Consider the following 24,958-nt stretch of genomic DNA (forward strand, 5'->3'; position numbering starts at 1 on the left):
TGTGTGCACCTCCTCTCTGTCTGAGCAACACTCCCAAATTAATGTCACCCTTTATTTTACTGGTTAATCACATTACAATTGAGAAAGATTTGCTATTACTTAAATATTAAATTGTGTGTTGGCTGTACACAAGTGTGCATAGCTTATTAATTGTAGAAAGGTGAATAGTTAGTCTTTTATGCCTGAGAAGCACATTTAAAATGGAGATACAGATTGTTTAATTGATCCAGGATGGCAGTTTGTAAATTAAATATATTCCATAAAGGTCCTTCAAGAAAGTTTGCTATCAGTTGTCAAATGAAATCAAGTATTTCTTGCAAAATTATGTCTCTTCAAGGTTAAGGTGGTATAGTTAGTCGCACACAGGTGAGAAAATACAGCATTGAAGTTGAACCCTTAACACTACAGTGTATATATGATCTAGTAACATCAACTTCTATTGTTTCTATATTAGACAGATTTATAAAAATGCTGTCATATACATTCATGTGGATAGCACTATTGCTTATATTATTTACACAGTGATTCTGGTAGATGTCCAGTTTTATCAAATTTGCAGACTGCAGATGCTGCACAACGGGATTTGAATGCCTCTGCTAGGCTACATTTCATGAATATTGCATGCAGATTGCCATCTTTTGGCAGTCTAAAGGCCAGTGTTCATGTCATGATCCTTTTTTTTTTTGTTTAAAGTTTTTTAATTTTATTTTAATTTACAGATCTGGTGTTTTACTCCCTAAAGATTTAAATACTAACTCAGCTTTTTAATGACATAAGTTTGGTGTGATGCTAGTGAGACTAGAAGTATGGATTTTTTCCCCCATCCTCAATAACTGATCTAGCTAAAAACAAGACCAGTTTCCACTCATAAAAGTGCACTAAAATGCACAGTGTGGTGATAAAAAACAGGGCTACTTACCAGTAACTGTTGTTCTTCGAGATGTGTTGCTCATATCCATTCCAATATAGGTGTGTGCGTGCCCCGTGCACAGGTTCCCAGAACTTTTTTCCCCTTAGCAAGCTCTGTAGGGTTGGCTCAGGTGCCCCCTGGAGTGCTGCACTCATGCCATGGTACATAGGGCGCTGCCGACCCCGCGGGCCCTCAGTCCCTTCTTTCTGCCGACTCCGACAGCGGGGACAGAGGGTGGGTGTGGAATGGACATGAGCAACACATCTCAAAGAACAACAGTTACTGGTAAATAACCCTGTTTTCTCTCTTCGAGTGATTGCTCATATCCATTCCAATAGAGGTGATTAAATAGCCATACCTTGGAGGTGGGTAGGAGTTAACGGTGAGCTGCTCTCATCAGCACGGCTCTGCCGACGCCCGCATCCTCTCTCGCCTGCTGCACGATGGCGTAGTGGGACGTGAAAGTGTGCACCGGTGACCAGGTAGCTGCTTTGCAGATGTCCTGCAGGGGCACTTGTTCCAGGAAGGCCGCAGATGAGGCCTGGGCCCTGGTTGAATGCGCTGTCACAGCTCCTGGAAGCGGCACCTTCACCCGCTCGTAACAGGTCCTGATACAGGTGGTGATCCATGTGGAGATGCGCTGGGTGGAAACAGGTGAGCCCTTCATCCGGTCTGCCACGGCCACGAACAGCTGCGTCGACTTCCGGAACGGTCGGGTCCAGTCGATGTAGTGGGAGAGGGCTCATCTCACATCCAGCAAGTGTCATCTCCGTTCCTCCGAACAGTGTGGTTTAGGAAAAAACACGGGGAGGAATATATCCTGGTTATAATGAAACTGGGACACCACCTTCGGCAGGAAGGCTGGGTGGGGTCTCAGTCGCACCTTGTTTTTGTAGAAGACAGTATAGGGGGGCTCCGAGGTCAAGGCCCTTATCTCGGAGTCCCTTCTAGCCAATGTGATGGCCACCAGGAAGGATACCTTCCATGAGAGGACGAGCAGTGGGCATGTAGCCATGGGCTCGAAGGGGGGTCCTGTCAGCATGGCGAGGACCAGGTTCAGGTCCCAGGGAGGCACTGGGTCACAGACCTGGGGGTACAGCCTCTCCACCCCTTTAAGGAACCTGATGGATATGGGGTGTGAGAATAATGATCTCCCTTCCATTGGCCAGTGGAAGGCTGAGATGGCTGCCAGGTGCACCTTTAGGGAGGCCAGTGCTAGACCCTGGAGCTTTAAATGGAGCAGGTACTCCAAGATCACCTGTATGGGCGAGCAGCTCAGTGGGATTCCCCGGGACTTCGCCCAACAGGTGAACTGCTTCCACTTGGCCCAGTACACCACCTGAGTGGAAGGTTTTCTATTGCCCAGCAGAACCTGTTGGACTTGCGCCGAGCAGGCTCTCTCTCTCCGTCAGCCAGAGAGTCTCCATGCCGTCAGGTGGAGGGAGTCCAGGTCCGGGTGCAGCAGGCGGCCCTGGTCCTGGGAGAGCAGGTCATAACGCCTTGGGAGCGGCAGCGGCGAGGCGATGGACAGCTCCAGCAGCATGCTGAACCGGTGCTGTCTCGGCCAGGCTGGGGCGATCAGTATGATGTCCACTTTGTCTCTCTTGATCTTCAAGAGGACTTTGCGCAGTAGTGGAATGGGGGGAAACGTGTACATGAGGGTCCCTGTCCATTCTATAAGGAACGCGTCGGAAATGGAGCCAGGCTCGCGACCCCGGAGGGAGCAGAACCTTGGGCACTTCCTGTTCCAGGACGATGCGAACAGGTCCAGTTGGGGAACACCCCACTTGCAGAAGATAAAACTTATCACCTCCGGGTGTAGAGACCTGTCGTATTGGGGTAGAAACGACCTGCTGAGGCCGTCCGCCTCGTCATTCCTGACCCCAGGGAGGTGAGAGGCAGATATGTGGAAGTCGTGCCTCACCGCAAAGTCCCAAGGCCTCCTGGCAAAGGGCCGAGGAGTGTCCCCGCCTCCCCCCCGCCTGTTCATATTGAACATGGCTGCTGTATTGTCCGTGAGGACCTGCACCATCCTGCCCCTCCGGAATCTGAGGAACACCTTGCAGGCCAGCCGAACTGCCCTGAGCTCCCGGACGTTGATATGGAGACTCATCTCCTCCTCTGACCAGAGCCCCTGGGTGCTCAGGTCGGAGCGGATGTGCGCCCCCCACCCCCAAAGCGTCCGTAATTAGGGTTACTGCGGGTGTCAAGTCCCTGAAGGGGACTCCTTTCAACACCTCCCCTGGGTCCTTCCACCATACCAGGGAGGTCAGTACCTGCGTGGGAACTGTGACTACCCTGTTTAGGGAGTGCCTGGCTGGTGCATATACCGAGGCTAACCACGCCTGGAGAGGTCTGAGCTTGAGGCAAGCCAGCCTCACCCCATACGTACAGGCCACCATGTGTCCCAACAGCTGAAGGCAGTGCCTGGCTGTCGTCGTGGGGGACCTGTGGAGATCATCGATTATGGCAGCCATCGCCTCGAAGCGAGGCTATGGGAGGAAGGCTCTGGCCTGGGTGGCGTCCAGGGTGGCCCCGATAAAGTCTATGTGCTGCACCGGGGTGAGAATCGATTTCTGCTCTTTGATGAGCAGCCCCAGCTTGGTGCATGTTGCGCAGGTGAGTTCCAGGCTGTTCCTCACATGGGCCCTGGACTTGCCTCGGATCAGCCAGTCGTCCAGGTAGGGGAAGATCTGAACCCCTCTGTGACGCAGGTAGGCCGCCACGACCGTCATACACTTCGTGAACACCCTGGGGGCGGACAAAAGGCCAAAGGGTAGGGCCGAGAACTGGTAGTGCGAGCCACCTACCACAAACCGGAGGAACCTTCTGTGACCGGGAAGGATTGCAATATGAAAGTAAGCGTCCTTTAAATCGAGGGCAGCAAACCAATCCCCTGGATCCCAAGTGGGAATGAGGAAATAGCGTGAATAAAACCCCTTTCCCCTTTCCTGCGGGGAAACCTCCTCCACAGCTCCTAGGCGGAGGAGCAAGTTCACTTCCTGTATGAGGAATTGCTCATGAGAGGAGTCCCTGAAGAGGGACGGGGTAGGGGGAGAGTCTGGGGGGAAGGCTGTGAGTTGAAGGGCATAGCCCTTGCGGACTACACCGAGGACCCAGCAGTCCAAGGTGATGTTCTGCCACTTGGTGTAGTACGGCCTTAGTCTGTGGGCGAACAGTAGAGTTGGATCCAATGGGACGGTAAGAGTGCCACCCTCGGGCGCGCCATCAAAATTGGCGCTTGTTGTTGAGCCCCTTGGACGGGCCTTATTGGGAGCCCGTCGAGGACTCTTGGCGGTCCTGTCTGTTAGGCCGCCTATACTGATCTCGACCCCTCCTGGGTTGAGTGGGTCTGGGAGGCGGTCTCAGGGCAGGCTGCTGCGCTTGTGTCTGAGACTGACGCTTCGAGGTCTAAGGGGTGTACAGCCCTAGAGATCTCAATGTGGCACTGGAATCTTTTAGGGCATGCAGTTTGTCATTGGTCCTTTCATAAAAGAGGCCAGCACCATCAAAGGGCAAGTCCTGGATGGACTGCTGGACCTCTTGGGATAGTCCCGATGACAAGAGCCAGGAACACCGCCGCATCACAATGGCCGAAGCCATAGATCTGCTGGCAGTATCTGCCGCATCGCTGGCTGCTTGTAAGGCTGCCCTGGCTACTGCAGCACCCTTGTCGATAACAGTGGCGAAGTCCGCTGCCTGGTCCTGTGGAACTCCCTGCGTGAACCTCTGTAAGGAGGACCAGAGGTTCAGGTTATATCTGCCGAGGAGTGCCTGATGATTTGCGATTCTCAGCTGCAGGGCCCCCGTAGAATAGACCTTGCGGCCGAAAAGGTCTAGTTTTTTGTAATCTTTGTTCTTGGGGGTATTGCCCTGGGACTCCTGCCTTTCTCGTTGGTTGGCGGCATCAACCATGAGCGTTCCCGGAGCAGGGTGGGTATACAAGTACTCGAACCCCTCCGTGGGAACATAGTACTTTTTTTCGGCACCCTTGGACGTAGGGGCAACCAATGCAGGGGTTTGCCAGAGGGCCTTGGCCAGCTCCAAGACCAGACCGGTGCCAAGCGCGTTGGGATTCAGGAACCGGGATCTACGCCGGGCTGCCTGCCGGGGATCTGGACTGGTGCCGAGCGCTTTCTGTCGTCGTGCGTGATCCGTGCCGGGCTGCGTGCCGGGGATCTGGACCGGTGCCGAGCTGGACTCAGTGCTGGGGTGCTGGAGCTGGAACTGTGACCCCCACGCGAGGTGGAACTGTATCGTCGTCGCCTCTTGCATGAACCTCTCGATCGTCCTTGGTGCCGCGGTGTCGAAGAGCTCGATGACTCAGTGTCGGAGCTGGGAGGGGAGCCCACGCTCTCCACCCTCTGTGACCGGCTAGGGGGAGACTTCGACTCGTCTCTGCCACCCACCAGGGCCACCCAGCGCGGGTTTACCCCGGGACGCGGGTCCCTGCACCCTCAGTCGAGGGGGGGGGGGGACGGACGGAGTTGTGGGCATGCCCATGAGGGCGCGTGCTGCAGCGAACACCGCCGGTGTCGACAGCCCTTGCAGGTGCGCTCCTCCACCCCCAGGAGTTGGGGGAGGCTCCCTGCGAGGAGATGCAGGTGCTGGAGTAATCCCCATGGCACGCGGCTGGTGCATCTCCTGACTCCCCCCAGGCCGGGCGGGCGGTGCGGGGGAGTCCTAGCGCGTTGTGTCCTGCCGCTTCTTTCTCGGCACCGGGTGGGTCGTCACCGGTGCCGGTGAAGCGCTCCACACTGAGGAGACACTCGGTGCCGCAGGGGAACACGTTGGTTCCAAGTCAGACCGAAGTGCAGACTCCATGAGTATGGCCCTCAAACGTGCGTCCCTCTCCTTTTGGGTGCGTGGTTTGAAGGCCTTACAGATTTTGCATCTGTCCTTTCTATGCTGCTCTCCAAAGCAGCAATCGTGAGGGTCACTCACGGAAAAAACCTTACCGCAAGCGGCACAGGGTTTAAAGCCGGTTGAGCCAGGCATGGCCCAACCTTAAGCCCTGAGGCTATCTACTTATCTATCTATCTAACACTAAACGTGTAACAACTACACTACTTAACACTAATAAACAGTCACTTAACTAAATACAACGGTATACAAAGGGGATGCTACTTTTGTAGAGCAAGAGGCAGACGTTCCAGGATCCGTCACGGGCGGAAAGAAGAAACTGAGGGCCTGCGGGGTCGGCAGCGCCCTATGCACCGTGGCATGAGTGCGGTACTCCAGGGGGCCCCTAAGCCGACCCTACGGGGCTTGCTAAGGGGAAAAAAGTTCCGGGAACCAGTGCACGGAGTGCGCACTCACCTATATTGGAATGGATATGAGCAATCACTCGAAGTAGAAGATCTAATTTCAGTATTGGAAATGAAAGCTATAATGCAGAGGAAAGTTCAGTACCTCTGAGAAAGTGTTCAAGCGTGGAAAGACAGTAATAATACACACACATTTTCACAGAAAATGTAACCATTACCTTGACCTTGAATTTATATAGACTAGAACAGCTGGAGACATGCATGATCCACAGTGTCATTTGTTTTTGTCCAAAGAAAGCATGAATCTGTCAAAGCTCTCTTCCTACTTTTAGACACTAAGCATAGTGATTTGGAAAAAAAAAGATACTGAAGTAGTTTCAGTACTACTCAAGTGAACAAGCTTAATAGACTTTACTGCCAAGTATTACTACTGCTAGAAATATCAAAGCACTTCAAGTATCACAGCTTAACACCTTTTGATATTGGGCACTGAAGAAACCTGGAGGGCTGAAATGGTGGCAGCTAACCTGAAAAGAAAGGAAGACATAAGTCATTAAAATAGGCTGAGGAAGTTTAAAAAAAACCCAAACACTTTACTACACTAATGTAGTGTACAGCAGAGTGGAAATTTTCTGAGCATTACAAGAAAAGAAAATTTTCCTGAAGGGGTCACCAACAACATCCCTGCAAATCAGTTCAACTCAGAAAGCTTTAGCACAGCTGAATTAAGGTACAGGTGGTGTTGGGGGGGAGAAGGGGGGGTCAGCTGTGTATTGCAGGCTAAAACTGATTGCCCAACTAATATCAAAAGCATCCCAAATGCTGCATCAATTTACAATCCAAATAACCCAGAGATTGAGCTATAATTGATTGTATTTATTTTAACTAGTCTCCTCCAAATACAATTTCCAAACAAGAAGCTCTGAAAGCAGAGACTGAAACTTGGCACTAGGATAAGATGGAATGATGGCAACTGAGCTCTTCTATTAGCTGATTTTTAAACCCTCTGACAATTTTTCAAAGCAGTGTCCCTACGTAGTAATGCAAGACCATGCCCAGGTCTTTTTAAAAAAAACCAAAACACTTTTGGCTGTATAATGAATAATATAGTTAAGATGGTCAAAATAAACAAGTATATAGCTATTATAGTCCGTGCATAATATTTTCAGTTAGTATCTAAAACTAAATTCCAAATTAAAATAAAATAACCTTTGCAAAATTATGTTTAAGCACGTCTGAATATAATTCCTGGAATCAGACTAGTGGTACATTTCATACAGAAAACACTTGTCTTTCCATTATACACTTGCCTTAGAACCTCTGGATGGATTGACTCTTTCAAAAACTGGACACCATATCATCTGTCACTTAGGCCTGAAGTCTTTCTTTTGAATCCAAACACTTTCTCATTTTGATTAATACAACTGAACAGCATAGTAGGCTTATAAATCATTGGAAAGGAGGCAAAGAGCGGAGAGGAACTACTGGCAGGAGAAGATTGACCAAAGGGGGAAGAGAAGAGCAGACTGACCAATAGAGGCAATACAAAACAAGGAGTAAAAGAATGGAGGATAAAGAAACCTAGTCCATCTCTCTAGATCATGGCAGATTTCACTTAATTATTCCCAAACTATCTATGACAGATGGTTGTCTAATCTTCTAGCCTTGAATATTTCTAGTGAAGGAAATTCTGCAGCCTCCCTTGGCAACTTGTTCCATTTCCTCACTGTTTGTATAATTCTAAAGCTTTTTCTAACATTAAATGCAAGTTTTATGGGTTTGTTCTAATGTCCCCTTTTTATATAGTGGAATTGCTTTCCCCCTCCCTCCCCAATTTGTCTGACGTTTATTGGCATATGAGCTGTTTTGGATTGGAAAACTGTTTGTAAATAGGTAAAGAAATTTGATATAGAAGATTGGCCTTTAATGTGCTCATTATTCAGTGAGGACTACACAACAGAGTAATAGAGCTATGTCTTTCTCTACCTATTTGTTGACCAGTTTGAGGCTGATCTTAACATGAAGACTTCAGGACCTCAAATGTAGCAAAACAATGCAACCAATTTCCACAACCAGCACAGAAAAGCTCCAAAAGTTTACATTGTAAACAGAACCCTATAATTCCCCCTGCCCCAATTTCACAGCCATGGAATTTGTCCTGGCCATAGTATTTTGCTTTAGAATTGCAACTTCTTATTAAAAATAAGTTTCTAGCACTTATAATTTGCAGAAATAACCAAGTGTAAACTGGTGCAGGGTTATCTGCCTGAGTTTGCAGACAGCCTGAAACAATATCACTGAGGTGTGTGAACTTCCCCTGTTAACCTCAGTCATAGCCCTGTGGATTTTGCAATTCCACAGCCACAGAATTTGGCATTTTTCCTAACCTAATGGGGAATCCAGCATTTTTACTGTGACTTTCACCACTTTACTGCACCCAGGCATACTATTTTGTTTTGTTTCTGCCTTGCTAGGACCTGTTTCAGGTTGCCTCTTGTTTTCTAGCATTCTCCCATAATTGTGAGTTAATTTGATTACAGTGTGTTTGCTCTGCCCTCTTCCATGGAGCCAGAGCTGTAATGCAGCTTGCAGCCAAGGAGCATGGTGGAGACAAAAACAGAAATGTGGAGAGCTGAGTTGCCTGGAGAACAGCACAGCAGCCAAGATGTGGGGAACCGGGGGGAGGAGGGGGATGAGCTGCTGAAACTAGCTGCAAGCCCTCTTTTTCTGACATGCATAGGGGAAGAGGTTCAGAGACAGGCCACCTGGCCAAAAGAGGGCAGCTCAGGACCATAGAGAACATAGTTGAAGATTTGTTAATGACTATTTTGATTATGGCTGTTTTTCCCCACTAATGAGCTGTAGAGTTTGCAGGGCTTTTTGACAGAAGTGGGAGGTAGAGTGGTATGGAAATAAAGGGGATTTCATGGAGATGTTAAATTAGCATTGCTGGGAAATTCAGTCCCCTTGTGTCTTAGAATAAATGATTCCTGGCTGTAAGGTGTACATTTTTTCTCTCCTGTGAATACTTCATTTATGGCCTTGGAGAAGTAGAAATTGTCGATGTAAATGGAAGCACATTAGTTAGAAAAGGACAAAGATTTTAAAGGATAAATGTTTCTTTAAACATCTTTGGTCAAATTAATCTGCTAGTATTCAGTGCATTTGATTGGATTCAGTTTTTCTTATATTCTGTTCCCAATAGGCAGTGTGATCATGAATAATGCAACATTCCCTGATTTCATTTCATGTAGACAGTCCTCTTCCATTTTTGTTTTGACAAAAAAAGTTGCTGAGAATATTCAAGACTTGAGACTATCTACATTCAGTGTTGAAATTTTTGTTTACAAAACAGTAATTGGGATCATTTCTCACTGTGCTTGGCTGAAATTTTTAAATGTTTAAAAACACAGAACCGTTGCAATTTAATGTTGGTACCTAAAAATCAAGGATTGCACTATGACTATTATCTACAATCTGCATGACCTCCACATGAATGGCAAAATAATGTTTTTACAAATGAAAATCAGAAGAATGATGGTCTACCACTTAATGTAATATATTACCATCAATAATGAAACAAAGAAATGACTGAGTAATTCTTCTAGTTAAAGGTAAATCTTTTAGGGTGGTTTATAGTAACCTGATGATACAGCACCTCTTTCAAAGTGGAAAATCATATTGTACATTGTAGTAATATTTTGATCCAGTCTCTTCTCTTACTACTTATGTGATTAATACATTATTCTGTAGACAATCCACTATAAATAAAGATCAACAAATTACACTATTTCGAGATCTTACCAGCATTTCTGATTAAAACACATGCTTTCTTCAGAAGGGAAAGGCGTAATATATAATTCTTAATATCGGGGCATATTCTATAATCTTTTTATTTAGTGTTAGAATTCTGTTATGAAGAGAATTGATACCTCTAACAAGCATGGTATATGAATCGGGACCTGCAAACCTTGCTTAGGCAAGTAATCTCTTTTACTTCAGTGGGACTACTCGTGTGATTTGGGGTTTGCAGAACCAAACCTTATATTTTTAAAGAGGGGTTTAGTGTGTGTCTTTATTCAGAGTGCAGAAAATAGTTTGAGAGAACAGACTTATTTATTGTAATTAAATTTTTGGTGCAAGATGATTACTGCCTGACTTTCATTTAAATTCATTCAGGCTGTCCTCAAATTGTAGTGTGGGGGAGAAGCAGCAAAGGGATGGTGGCAGATGTGCAGTTGATTCTGTTCTTTCTTAACACAATGCACACCCCACTTGAGGCTATTTATAAAACATCTGAGACAACTTCCACTGCTGGTGGCAATATTACTATTTACATTTTGAACGCCTTCTCATTTTTCTTGTCTTTGAACTGTATCTTAATGTATAATCCATGTAATTAAGCGCATAAAACTCCACAGTCTCAAATTGGGGGAGAGAGGGGGTGTTGTCAGGGATGGGGCAGGAAAACAGGGTTACTTACCAGTAACTGTTGTTCTTCGAGATGTATTGCTCATATCCATTCCAATACAGGTGTGTGCGCGCCCCGTGCACAGATTCCCAGAACTTTTTCCCCTTAGCAAGCCCCATAGGGTCGGCTCAGGCATCCCCTGGAGTGCCACGCTCATGCTGCGGTACATAGGGCGCTGCCAACCCCACGGGCCCTCAGTCCCTTCTTTCTGCTGACTCCGACAGTGGGGACAGAGGGTGGGTGTGGAATGGATATGAGCAACACATCTTGAAGAACAACAGTTACTGGTAAGTAACCCTGTTTTCTCTCTTCGAGTGATTGCTCATATCCATTCCAATATAGGTGATTAAATAGCCACACCTTGGAGGTGGGTAGGAGTTAACTGTGAGCTGCTCTCATCAGCACGGCTCTGCCGACGCCCGCATCCTCTCTCACCTGCTGCACGATGGCGTAGTGGGACGTGAAGGTGTGCACCGGTGACCAGGTAGCTGCTTTGCAGATGTCCTGCAGGGGCACTCGCTCCAGGAAGGCCGCGGATGAGGCCTGGGCTCCGGTTGAGTGCGCTGTCACAGCTCCTGGAAGCGGCACCTTCGCCCGCTCGTAGCAGGTTTTAATACAGGCGGTGATCCATGTGGAGATGCGCTGGGTGGAGACAGGTGAGCCTTTCATCCGGTCCGCCACTGCCACAAACAGCTGCACTGACTTCCGGAACAGCTTGGTCCACTCAGTGTAATAGGCCAGGGCTCGTCTGACATCCAGCGAGTGCCATCTCCGCTCCTCCTCCGAACTGTGCGGTTTAGGAAAGAACACGGGGAGGAAGATATCCTGGTTATAGTGAAACTGAGACACCACCTTAGGCAGAAAGGCCGATTGGGGTCTCAGCTGCACTTTGTCTTTGCAGAAGACCATGTGGGGGGCTCCGAGGTTAAAGCTCTTATCTCGGAGATCCTCCTAGCCAATGTAATGGCCCCCAGGAAGGCTACCTTCCACGAGAGGACGAGCAATGGGCATGTAGCCATGGGCTCGAAGGGGGGTCCTGTCAACATGGTGAGGACCAGGTTCAAGTCCCAGGGAGGCACCGGGTCATGGACCTGCGGATAAAGCCTCTCTACTCCCTTGAGGAACCTGACTGACATGGGGTGGGAGAACAGGGATCGTCCTTCCATTGGCTGGTGGAAGGCCGAGATGGACGCCAGATGTACCCTGAGGGAGGCCAGTGCCAGGCCCTGGAGCTTCAGCTGGAGCAGGTACTCCAAAATCACCTGTATGGGCGAACAGCTCGGTGGGATGCCCCAGGACTCTGCCGAAACGGTAAAACGCTTCCACTTAGCCTGGTACACCACTTGAGTGGAAGGTTTTCTGCTACCGAGCAGAACCTGCCGGACCTATATGGAGCAGGCCCTCTCCGTCAGCCAGAGAGTCTCCATGCCGTCAGGTGGATGGAGTCCAGGTCCGGGTGCAGCAGGCGGCCCTGGTCCTGGGAGAGCAAGTCGTAGCGCCTCGGGAGCGGGATCAGCGTGTCGATGGACAGGTTGAGCAGCATGCTTTACCAGTGCTGCCTCGGCCAGGCTGGCACAATCAGTATGATGTCTGCTCTGTCCCTCTTGGTCTTTAAGAGGACTTTGGGCAGCAGAGGAATGGGGGGAAACACATGTGAGGGTCCCCGTCCAGTTTAGCAGGAATGCGTTGGAGAGGGAGCCCGGCTCGCGACCTTGGAGCGAGCAGAACCTCCGGCACTTCTTGTTCCAGGACGATGCGAACAGGTCCAGTGGGCGAACCCCCCACTTTCGGAAAATTGAAGTCATCAACTTGAGGTGCAGGGACCAGTCGTGGCGGGGTAAGAACGACCTGCTGAGGCGGTCCGCCTCGTCGTTCCTGACTCGCGGGAGGTGAGAGGCAGATAAATGAAAGTCGTGCCTCACTGAGGTCCCACAGTCGAATAGCCTTCTGGCAGAGAGCCGAGGAGCGCCCCCCGCCTGTTCACGTAGAACCTGAGGAAGACCTTGCAGGCTGAACGGACTGCTCTGAGCTCTCTGACATTGATATGGAGAGCCCTTTCGTCTGATGACCAGAGCCCCTGGGTTCTCAGGTCCTTGCTGATGTGGGCCCCCCACCCCACGTCTGAGGCGTCCGTTATTAAAGTCACTGAAGGGAACCTCCTTCAGAACCTCTCTCGGGTTCCGCCACCAGTCCAGGGAGGACAGTACCTGGGTGGGAATCGTGACCACCCTGTTTAGCGAGTGTCTGGCAGGTACATATACCGAGGCCAGCCACCCTTGGAGAGGCCTGAGCTTCAGACGAGCCAGCCACACTACATATGTACATGCCGCCATATGTCCCAACAGCTGGAGGCAGTGCCTGGCTGTCGGCGTGGGGGACCTGTGCAGATCAGCGATTATGGCGGCCATGGTCTTGAACTGAGGCCGTGGGAGGAAGGCCCTGGCCTGGGTGGCATCCAGGGTGGCCCCTATAAACTCTATGCATTGCACCGGGGTGAGCGTGGACTTCTGCTCATTGATGAGCAGCCCCAGTCTGGTGCATGTGGCGCAGGTGAGAGTCAGGCTGTTCTCCACGTGGGCCCTGGACCTGCCCTGAATCAGCCAATCATCCAGGTATGGGAATAGCTGGCCGCTACCACCACCATGTATTTTGTAAAGACCCTGGGGGCGGACGAGAGGCCAAAGGGCAGGGCTGCAAATTGGTAGTGGCAGCCAGCTACCACAAACCTGAGGAACCTTCTGTGACCGGGAAGGAGTGTGATGTGGAAATAAGCATCCTTGAGGTTGAAGGCAGCATACCAGTCCCCTGGATCTAGAGTGGGAATGATGGACGCTAGGGAAACCATGTGAAAACTGGTGCGTCTGATGAACCTGTTCAGATGGCGGAGGTCTAAGATTGGCCTCAGGCCCCCCTTGGCCTTGGGGATTAGGAAGTACCGTGAATAAAATCCCCTCCCCCATTCATGTGGAGGAACTTCTTCTACGGCTGCGAGCAAGAGGAGGGAGTTGACCTCCTGTATAAGGAGTTGCTTGTGAGCTGAGTCCCTGAAGAGGGACTGGGTAGGGGGAGAGGGTGGGGGGAAGGCCGTAAGCTGAAGGGCGTAGCCCCTGAGGACTACCCCGAGGACCCGGTCGTCCGTGGTGATGATTTCCCATTCTGCGTAGTACGGCCAGAGCCTGTGGGCAAAGGGCCAGGAGAGATCCAGGGGGAAAAGAGGAGTCCCACCCTCGTGCAGACCATCAAAACTGTTTATTATTGTTATTGCCATTGCTTGGGCCTTGCTGAGGCCCCGCCGAGGACCCCAGGTGGTCAAGGTGGTTGGGGGCCCTGTAACGGTCCCGACCCCTCCTGGGCTGGGCGGGTCTGGTGGGCGGCCTGGGTGGAGGCTGAGGCTGCCTCTGGGCCTGAGGCCGAGACTGGCGTCTTGAGGCCTGCAGGGTGTAGAGCCCAAGGGACCTTAGGGTGGCTCGCGAGTCCTTCAGGGCATGAAGCTTCTCATCTGTCCTCTCTGAGAAGAGGCCAGTGCCGTCAAAGGGGAGGTCCTGTATGGCCTGTTGGACCTCCTGCGACAAGCTTGGAGCCAGGAGCAGCGGCGCATGACGATGGCTGAAGCCATCGCCCTGCTGGCGGTGTCCGCTGCATCGCTGGCAGATTGCAAGGCCGCATTCGCTACCGCCACGCCTTCCTGGGACACAGTGGTGAAGTCTGCGGCCTGGTCCGTGGGTAACCCTGACTGGAACCTCTGCAGCCACGACCACACATTTAAGTTGTGTCTCCCGAGGAGCGCTTGATGGTTTGCAACCCTCCGCTGCAGAGCCGCCGTGGAGTACATTTTGCGGCCGAACAAGTCCAGCTTCTTGCTGTCCTTGTCTTTAGGGGTGTTGCCCTGGCGGTCTCGCTGATTAGTGGCCTCCACCAGGAGTGTGCCCGGGGCGGGGTGATTGTAGAGAAAGTCAAATCCCTTCTTGGGAACATAATATTTACGTTCGGCGCCCTTGGAGGTGGGGGCCACCAAAGATGGGGTCTGCCAGAGGGCCTTGGCAATCTTCATCAGCCTCTCATGAACGGGCAGGGCGACTCGAGAGGGTCCTGCCAACCCGGATACCCCAAAGAGGGGGTCCTCCTCCTCGGACATCTCCTTAAGTTCCAGGTTTAAATTTCCTGCCACCCTCATTAGGAGGTCTTGATGGGCCCGGAAATCAAAAAGGGGGGCCTTGCGGTCCCGGCAGTCGCCTCATCAGGAGACGAGGACGACGACTGTGGAAGGGGCCCCGTGGAGGGGCCTCCTCAGGGTCTGACCCCTCATCCGAGGGGTGGCCCTGTTCCAGGTGGCTCGGTGGTGGGGGCACTGGCTGGGCCACCGAGGAATGGACTGAGGTGGTCCCTTGGCCTCATCTGGGCACCCCAAGGCCCCCAGTATGGCCACTGCCAGGGGCCCTGGGGCCACGCCGGTGCTGGCATCTGCACCTGCTGCCGTTTGTGGCTCCGGGGTGATGAACGGCCCCAAGACGATGAAGACAACGAGTGGCAGTGCCGACGTCTCCAGTGCCCTCGAGGGGACAAACTGCTGGAGGAGCCGGATGATGTCTGCAATGTTTTCCCCCCCCCTCGACCTCTGCAGAGGCAGCAAGAGCAGCCATACCACAAGAATTTCTCAAACCAGCCATGAAACTTGACTTTTTAAAACTGCAGCAACAGTAGCATTTATGGCAATCTATGACAAACCACTAACCTGTCAGAGAGATCCTGTTCTCTCCCCCTCCTCTCATTACAGGTAAAATTTTAAAACTGGCAGCCCTCACTGATCTTGATGAAACTGGTTCAGCAGTTATGATCACGGCCACTGCAATCCCCAAATGTCAAGTCACGGATGTTATTTTAAAACCAGAAATCCATGACTCTCTTGCCAGCAATGACAAAAACAGCCTTACTTACAGGTGATCCATCATGTAAGGAGCTAGGCATGAGTGTGGGAGAATAGGGCACAAGAGAAAACAGTGGAAGAGAGATTGAATACATATTAGTGCAATTTGCCAAAAGTGAGTGAAAACCTTCTATTGGCCTGTCTCCCAATAAATTTAGCTCTTAAAAACAGCGAGTGTAAAATTAAATCTTCCAAAAAGATAGCGTGGAGAAGAACTGCATGATGAAACCTGTCTCCTCCAATAATGATCCTTCTATACATGAAGAGCAAATCATCTTTAAATAATTAATTAACACACCACCTATTCAGAATGGCTGATGCTGAGGGGCAAAAGCAAGTGGCAGCAGGCTAGAATCCGGGCAGTAAGGCTCAGACCCAAAGTGAGTTGTAGTTACTCTGTCAGACAACACACGTGGATGAAAGAAAATTGCCCTGTTTGGGCTGCAGTGAGTGGGGAAACAATCTTCTAGCAGCATAGGCGGTCATGCAGTGAGTTGGTGGCTCTGCAGCCAGAGAGGATATGTTTGTGAGTAGCAATGGGGTACAATACCAACAGCAGTGCACACAGACAAACACAGAATCACCACGTGAAGCTTCAGCTACACAGTGGGGTCTTACGCTACTTGAGCGCCCCAAGTGAACTGGAGCGGGACGTGACCATTGCACAAGGCAGCCTCTCATAATAAATATCAAGAGCACAATGCTGCCAGTAGGAGAAGAGTTTTCACATTAACAGCCTGATAAACAGGATACCAACTGAAGTTTGTAGTAGTGGATAGAAATTGCCCATGACCACCCCTCTTTTAGGGAATACAGCTATTCAGGCCATGGATCTGATCAGGGTTCTGCACCAAAGCTTCATATGCACAGGATTAGTCCCATGGACAATTCAGAGTCTTAAAATATTGGAATGTTTCCAATGGTAATGGGTCTCTGGAAAGAGAACTGTGGCTAGAAACAGATTCACAGGATGAGCTGGTGCACTTATTTAGGAAAATCCCAGTGGCAATGTTTGGTCCAGTCTGCAAGGAGTCTGAAGAGGAGGGTTAGTGGAAGACTCCAACAAGCCCCGGATAAGCAGCATGGTAGTTGTAAATAAGACTCAGGCAGACTATAGAGTTGCCTAGACCCGAAGCCATTGTACCATGCATTGAAAAGATGCCACTACCCACAACTAATATCTTGCCAGACTCTTTTTAGAGCCAGCATTTTTACTGTCTGTTAGCAATGGGTTCCAGAACAAAGCTGGATGAAGAGTTTAGCAAATTTATGACCTTTACCATCCTTCAGTCATTACAGATTGCTGTGCATTCTGATGAGAAAAGGCCATACACCTGACATGTTTCAGCAAAAGCTCAACTAGACACTTGAAGGGTTGCCTGGCATGAAAATAACTGCAGACATCCTCATTGAAGAAGAACAGTGACCGAGGCAAAAACAGACCATGATAGTAAACTAGGTGGATTCTTGCAGCAGTGCAGAGAAAACCCAGTTCAAACCCAGAAAAAAAGTGTCCGATGACAAACATCTGTTATGTTCAGGCAGACCCAAGAAAAATCAAGCCAGTTGGGGGCATTCCAGCCCCATGGCTGAGAGCTGGGCTTATCAATAGATAAAGATGTAAGCTTCATGTCAATATTTTTCTCCTCATCTTGCAGCAATAGCAGAGCCCCCTCTGCTTACTGAAGAGGCTGAAAGGAGTGGAATGGGCCAGCGCCACAGAGACTGGAAAAGCAGATTATAGAGGTCCTTGTCCTACAAGCTTGAAGCGTAACTGCTGCAATGCCTCGGAAAAGGACTAGATAGAGTTGTGCTGCCAGGACAGCCAGTCGCATGTGCCAGCAGAGCTGTGTTGTAAACTGAACAAGGTAGCGTCAAATAATTGGCTGCAGTGTTAGGGTAGAGTAGTTTCAGTACCAAGGCCACATTGTAATAGTACAAATCAGATTCCAAATCACTAGAGATAATTATGGCTAAATGTCTCAGTGGCTGTAGCACATGCTGCTGAACCTTTAGCGCTACCAGTTAAGAGATCCGATACTGTCCAGGGTGATAAAGTGTTGACTGACGCACTGTTCCCAACAGTGGGGAGAGATGGTGTAAGGTAATCCAGATATTGACTTGGGCAGCATGGCATCTGTGACCCATCTAATGTCCACAGACCCCACCCACTGCTACGCTTCTCTTATCTGTCCCCACGTGTGTATCCCACCCCACCCGTTTCCTACATCCCTGATCCCCACCTGATCTCTGGCTTCAAATCCTGGGTCTCAAATGTATGCCTAGTTGGAGGGAAGCAAGCACGTCTTACATGCTCCCAACTTAATCCAGGTATGAAAGAAATTAGAAACTTCCTGATGTGCTGTAAGCAAGAGGAAAGCTGGCCATTTCCTCATAACACCCCTTCCAGCTAAGTTGGCTTGTACTAACCCACAGCCCGTCAGCAGCCCCACAGCAGAGAAGGAAGAGTTTGAGGTCAGGGACTGATTTCCTGTTCCCTCTGACATGACTACAAATTAGGTGGAGGGTGAGGAGCAAGGATTAAAAGCAGGTTTGTTCAGTAAAGCATGGAAGTTTAAAGCGGTCACTATAGCCTGTTTCGCCATGGCAGCAAGTCGAGAACCAGGTGCAGGGACTGAGGCTACGTCTACACTTAAAAGTGGTACAGTGGCAGCTATGCTGCTGTAGCACTTCTGTTGCTGTAGCAGGTCTACAATGAAGGGTTCTCCCATTGCTGTAATTAATCCATCTCCCTGAGCAGCGATAGTTAAGTCAAAAGAATTCTTCCATCAACCTAGCACGGTCTACACTGAGGGATTAGGTCATTATAGCTACATCTCTCTGGCATGTGGATTTTTCACTCCCCTGATATAAGTTTGCAGTGTAGACCAGCCCTAAGACAGCAAATACATGCAGATTAAGTGCAGAAACTAGAATATTATATTGGCATTACTACCTGAGTCAGGAGTGTGGGTTTTTGTTTTTTGTTTTGTTTAAAAACACATTCCTGACCAGCATAACTATGCCAACAAAACCTTCGGTGTAATGCACTGATGTTGACCCTGCTGGGGATGAGGGTCTCAGACTCCAGCTGAAGCCCCCATCTACACTGCTCTTTTTAGCTCCATGAGCCCAAGTCAGTTAACTCAGGCTCTGAAACTCAGTGCTGTGTGTTTTTTATTGCAGTATAGAAGTCCTCTTAAAGATTTTGCTACTTCCCTGTTTGAAACCATTTATACTGTATTTAATGGATCTAGCTCACAGGTTCAGGGAAATAGTTTCTTTTTTATATGGCACTTTGAAGACAAGTTTTCTACTCCAAGGAGCTTACAAACTACAGAGGCAACAAAGAGGAAGGATGGGAAGCAATAAAAAGGAACCCGAACAGTAAAGTTGAGCATATAATGGTAGGGGTGTGGGATTTTTTTGGCCTGGCTAATTGCAATACTGTACTTGTTGGTTTCCAAAGGTATCTACTGGTTTTCTGCTATAGCTGGTTTAATAAAGTTGCATCTGTTAGAAGGTATGCATGTCTTGAGATATATTGCTTTTTACGCCTCCCACTGGGAACATTAAAAGATTGGAATACACCATTTTAATCTTTTGTGGTATCTGGTTCAAAATCAGATGAGTAAATTCCTGCTCAGAGCTCTAAATTCCAACATCTTCCTGTTGGATGTGAAATCAAATTCCACCCGATACTAAGGGCAAGATACTGCATGAAATGTTTGAAGTGAAGAAAGATAATCACCTATTGAAATCAAATTTTTTTTTTATACCCTCTGTCTTGTTAACTGCTCATCTTCAGTGCTGCGTCCATCGGTATGGTTTGGCTTTTCTTCTTTGCTCTTCTCTCTGGGCTTAAAGGTGATCTGCAACGCATCTTTAAAGGTGTCTGGTGCCCTTTTCTCTCTTTATATTCATGAATGTGCATCAAAATTACTAATATCAGGAATGTTAACTCTGGTCTTTATTTTGCTGGAGGACATGTGGGGAGGTCTCAGAAGATACTTGTGAGATCTCACATCTTATGGAAGGTGAGTGTTGAATATTTAACAAAATGTTAGTCAGTTGAAATTAAATCAGTGGTGTTAAAACCAAACCCAGCATTTTAAATAGACTAAAATCTCTCTTCCCCTCATACTTGCTCAGTTTTCACTCAAATCTTGTACTTCGCCAGTCCATCTTCCAAGATGGACAGGATCTGAATTTCAAATAAAAAAGCCAGAATAGCAACACCCCCTTCCTCTCCCCTTTCAATTAAGAGGGTCATTTCAGGCCACCCTATATACAGTAAAGCAGCAGAAAAGTACTCCAGACACCCCTCCACCCCAACCTCAGGTCTCTGTTACCTACTTCTAAGTTTCACTCTAATCATCTTTAAAAAAGATTAACCTACCTGCTCTCTAATCCACTCTTCCTTTTGAAACCATATCTACATTATAGATTTTTGGACTTAGAGCACCTGCTTTATCTAACACCCATCTACACACAAGTGCTTTCAGCAGCATACAAGTGTTACCAGCACCACGGTAACTGCACTTATTCAAAGTAAAACCCACAGTTGTACTCTGCATTATATTGCAATTGTCCCCACTACAATGGTACTGATGCAAGTGGTTCAAATGGCATATAATCCTACCAGGTGTTTGCAGCCCCGTTAATGACTACCGTTTGCAGTGTCTTGTATTCACCTCACTGATCTCTTACTTCTAGCTGCTGGACAGCTTCTGTAAATGTGTATGTTGGAGTTCACCGCTCGTGTTAAAAATGGTTACAGATTTCTTCTGCTCTGGGTTCCAACTACCACAAACCCGACATGGGGACCCATAATATGCAACTACTGAAATAAGTGGAGAAAATGCTGTGCTTAGATATGCTGGACACATTTAATACTAGTTTGGACACTTCAGTTTCAACAGTTCATCTAAGCCATTGCAAGCATCAGCAGTGTTTTCTAATGCACAAAGGGCTTGAGGGATTGCATTGTCTGCTAATTATCTACCTAGTAAGAACAAGACTTAGAATGGAAGCACTTTCGTCTTAAGTCATTTTAACCTGATTAAGAGACTATGCCTTGATCATCAGTGACTGAACACTCAAGTGACAGCCATGCCTGTGTAATTCTAGTGAAATATATTAAGTTTTAAACCAGAAAAATACTGTGCAGATTATGCAGCCCATTAAGTTTGTGTACATGTATTATTTAAATCAGTTTGGAGCAACCAAAGGGCATGATTTTTCTTTTATACTAAATGTACCCAAGGGACAGTTGGCTTTTATTTAGTGTAAATCCTCTTCTAAACTTTTGGCTTTAGACATAAGATAGCTTGTAAGCCTATTGAGGACCTTCTAAGTGCCAAACCAATAATGGATTTTCCCTCTATAGGACAATTCCCTTAAGCTTTGGAGTAGATCTCAGGAAATGAAAATGTGATTGCTAACTTGCCAGTATGTTTTAGAAAGTAATTCGCACAGTTGATACAATCAAGAACCTAATGTAACCATGGCAATTCATGGCACAATTCTGCCACCCATACTTGCTTTGAGTATACCCTACTCCTTGAGTAGCCCCACTGGATTCACTCCACAGTTGCACCTTGATTGATTTGCGGTAAGAGTGCAGACTATTCAAGGGGGATTCTCACAAAAGTAAAGTTTTACTTAGCATGAGTAAGGATGGCAGAATCTGGTCTTAAAAATAAAGCTAAACTGATTTGGAATTGTGCACAAATGCATTTTGAAAACAATAAGATACTGAAAATCTCCTTTGTTATTTTAAAAACAGTTTTATTCTGTATATTTAGAAATGTGTAATTTTAATAACTGCAAAGAAAAAATCAGCCACACCTGAATAGCTAATAACTGATTAACAGAATGCAGTGGTATATTATCTAAACAGTAGTAGTGCTGATGTGCCATAATAAATTGTCTATTAGTAAAAAAATACATTTCAGGGCACATAGTATAGCATCCTTATCACAAATTACAGTAGGGATATTTTTCAAGATTTACTCAAACTAGAGAATTCCGAGTTATATTCTTCAAATGCAGCACTTAAAAAGGTAACAACATTGTGCATTTTAAAAAAATGTCCTTGTTTGTATATTGTAGAAATGCTGCTTTATTGCTGCAGATGTCAAAATTCAAGGCTCAAAAGGTATGAGAATACAAAGATATCCTTAAGAAACTTTGTTTTGTTTTTATATATATTTATATATAAAAAGGTAAAGCTTATAAAAGTTAATTTACAAACCAAGAACAAAAGTGGTATGCACGCATTATATACAGGCATTCTATAGCATCTATAAATTTTCAAATGCATAGCAGAAAACATACCATCATTTTCTTCTGGTTCTTTTCTGGTTGATGAACACAAACAGTACTTGTTCTCTAAACCAGCAAGTTCACAATAAGTCACTTTGTCAATCTGTTTCATGATATATTATCTAGTTGAGCACAAAAGCCATACAAACTTAGTAATACGAGAACTATGAGACCTAAGACTATTAAAAACATGAGGATAAGGCATCCCTGCTGGTTAATATGTCTGTCGTAACGTGTGGTTGGTTAATTTACAAATCCACAGAGGCAACTGAACCATAGTCATCTCACATGCTTTCTATCTTTCCCATGACAAAGAAAACTAACAATGTTTTCATGTACAGTAAGTAGACGTGCTTGTATAAGCCTCACAGTAGAGGAAAACATCTAAGTTGTGCTAGTCAAAAGTTTACCACTACTTTATGGGACATGTACACCAAAAACGCCATCTAAAAACCAGAGACTGAAATATAGTTTTGTGTATTTTAACGCACAGGTTAAAAAAAAAAAAAAAAACCCAAACCACCAACCCCCCCAAAAATAAAAAAACCATGCCAAATCTTGTATTCCAACTAGTGGACTATAAACTAAATTCATTTCTTCTGTATATATTCCATTGCTTCATTGGTATTTTAAAGTTTTAACAATGAAACATTAGCTGTGTCCATTTAAAAAAAATCCCAACATTCAGAACCTACAAAAACCCCACCTTTTTTCATAGTACACTTCCTGTTTGTGGCATGTATGCTGACCATGGTTCAAGAGTGTACTTGCTAACCATTGTTAGTTAAAGCAAGATGCTTAAACACTAAGTTCTGTTAATACTTGATAGAGCATTTCAATTTATATGTTAAGGTCCATCTCAGTTTCACATTATTTACTCAGTCAGCTAATTTAAGGATTAGAAGTGGTCAATTAGGACTGAGACACAGTTTGCGCCAACAAGATAGTTTGGATCGCCAGGAAGAGACTTGTTCTGCCAGGTTTTGGGGTCACCTGTGGAAGGAAAACATAATGTTGGTGTTTAGAATCCAATGTCAAACAGTGTACATTTTGAAAGAACCATGTTTTTGGATAGTACCTTTTAGTTCAGAATCAACATGTTTTGCACTGAAAACTATAGTTTGTATTTTATTCAGAAGGAGTCCAAGGATGGTACAGTTTTAATATAGTAAACTGCTGATTGTTGTGGTAATTCAAAGCAAACTTGGTGGCATTCAAGGACTGTTGTACATGCACAACAGATTTGCTCTGCAGCAGCACCAACATAGTACTTTCCCTTTGAATGATCAAAACTCTAATCTATATTGGATACTTACAGGAGTTTCGTATTAAAAGCCAGAAAATAAGGACATTTTACAAGGCTACAAGAATGACTGATTTAAAATCATTTCATAATTTTAAACAAAGATGAGTCAAAACTCAAGATGGGGTTATTCTACTTTGTGTACATAATTATTTTGTATCTGAACTCAATATAGCAATAGTGCAGTATAACTGACTGAAAAAAGATGCTTACTTACCTGTGTCATGACTATTGTTCTTCAAGATGTGGATGCAAACATGTACCACGCAGGTGTGTGTGCCTGGCGCACCAAAGCCCGAGAAATATGCCTAACAGTACCAGTAGGGATGGTGCTTGTGCCTTTTGCTTAATAGCCCCTCAGGTGCTACTGCCCCAACCCCCTCACTTCCTCGCCACCAAATCTTAGGTTGGAAACTCTGCTGCAGAGGGGACAGAAGGTGAGTTATTGAATATGTCTGCATCCGCATCTTGCAGAACAACTACAACACAGGTAAGTTCATCTTTTCTTCTTCGAATGGCTGCAGAAATATATATACCACTCAGGTGACTCAAGCCATTCAATGAAGAGGTGGGCTCAGAGTCTATTTAAAAAGCAACTGCAGAACTGCCTTCAAAAAGTTTGCATCAGCCCTTGATGCCGTGGTGATAGAATGTCTAGCAAAGGTGTGAGCTGAAGACCACATTGCAACTCTGCAGATATCCACTATGGAAACATTTAAGAAATGCTATTGATGTTGCTTAAGCTCTTGGTGAATGAGCCCATAATGACTTTGGGGACGTAATCTAAGTTGCTTACGATGCCATAGTAATAGAGAGAGTTACCCATTTACAAATGGTTTGAGCTGAGACCAATTATCCTTTCATCCACTCAGTGTAAGATATAAATAGATGAGGTGATGAACAAAATGGTTTAGTCCCTTCCAGATAAAATGCCAAGTACCTTCTCACATCTAAGGTATGAAGGTGATGGTCTTCTTCATCCAAATGTAGTTTGGGGGGAAAAATACAGGTAAGTATGCCTGATTAAGGCAAAACAGATATCACTTTTCACAGAAATTTTGGGTGTGGCCTTAAAGCTATCTTCTCTTTGCAAAATTTAGTGTACAGGGGATCTGCTATTAAGACCTGTAATTCACGGACTTGCCTAGCAGATGTGATAGCTACCAGGAACATAGTCTTCTGGGAGAGGAGAGCCAATGAGCATGTTATCAGCTCTAACAGTGAACACATTAATGCTGTCAGCACCATATTAAGGTCCCACAATGGAACTATTTTCTTCACTAGTGGGAAGAGACAGACAGTGCCTTTCAGAAATATCCCTGCCATAGGATTTGAAAATACTGACTTCCCCAAACAGGAGTGTGGAAAGCTGAAATCACAGCCAAATGAACTTTCAAGTTGCTGAGAGACAGGTCTGAAGATTTCAAGTGCAAAAAATTGTCCAAAATGTTCTTAATCTGGGCTGACATATGATGAATTCCCTTAGAGGTTACCCAAGTCAAAAAACTGCTTCCTTTTAGACAAGTAGATGGCTCTCGTAGATGATTCTTTCCTAACTGCCTCCAAACACTGCACGCCCTCCTTGTCTAGCCACACAGCATCTACACCGTAAGGTGTAGACTGTCCGGATGAACACCCTGGCCATGATGTTGAGTCAATAGGTCGGGGAGACAAGGGAAAGACTTCGGAGGTTAAATTGATTGCATATGGAGATCAGAGAACCAGCATTGTCTCAGCCACGCTGGTGCACTCAGGA

The 24,958-nt window shown here is 46.8% G+C and overlaps 1 protein-coding gene and 1 long non-coding RNA gene across 11 annotated transcripts in view; one reads left to right on the forward strand and one right to left on the reverse strand.

Moving 5' to 3' along the window:
• LOC137144389 (uncharacterized) overlaps nt 1-24,958 on the forward strand; it is a 53,247-nt gene that overhangs the window by 18,063 nt on the left and 10,226 nt on the right. The window lies entirely within an intron of this gene.
• TJP1 (tight junction protein 1) overlaps nt 21,342-24,958 on the reverse strand; it is a 137,450-nt gene continuing 133,833 nt past the window's right edge. For all 10 annotated transcript variants that reach the window (XM_067534670.1, XM_067534669.1, XM_067534668.1 and 7 more), the window contains one exon: nt 21,342-22,892. In XM_067534670.1, coding sequence (XP_067390771.1) covers nt 22,798-22,892 — 95 coding nt within the window. In that variant the 3' untranslated portion in view covers nt 21,342-22,797. The remainder of the gene's footprint in view (nt 22,893-24,958) is intronic.

This window comes from Emydura macquarii, unplaced genomic scaffold (assembly GCF_026122565.2).
Source record: "Emydura macquarii macquarii isolate MOO-44397 ecotype Brisbane River unplaced genomic scaffold, CSIRO-AGI_Emac_v2 contig_3451, whole genome shotgun sequence".
Classification (NCBI taxonomy): Eukaryota; Metazoa; Chordata; order Testudines; family Chelidae; genus Emydura; species Emydura macquarii.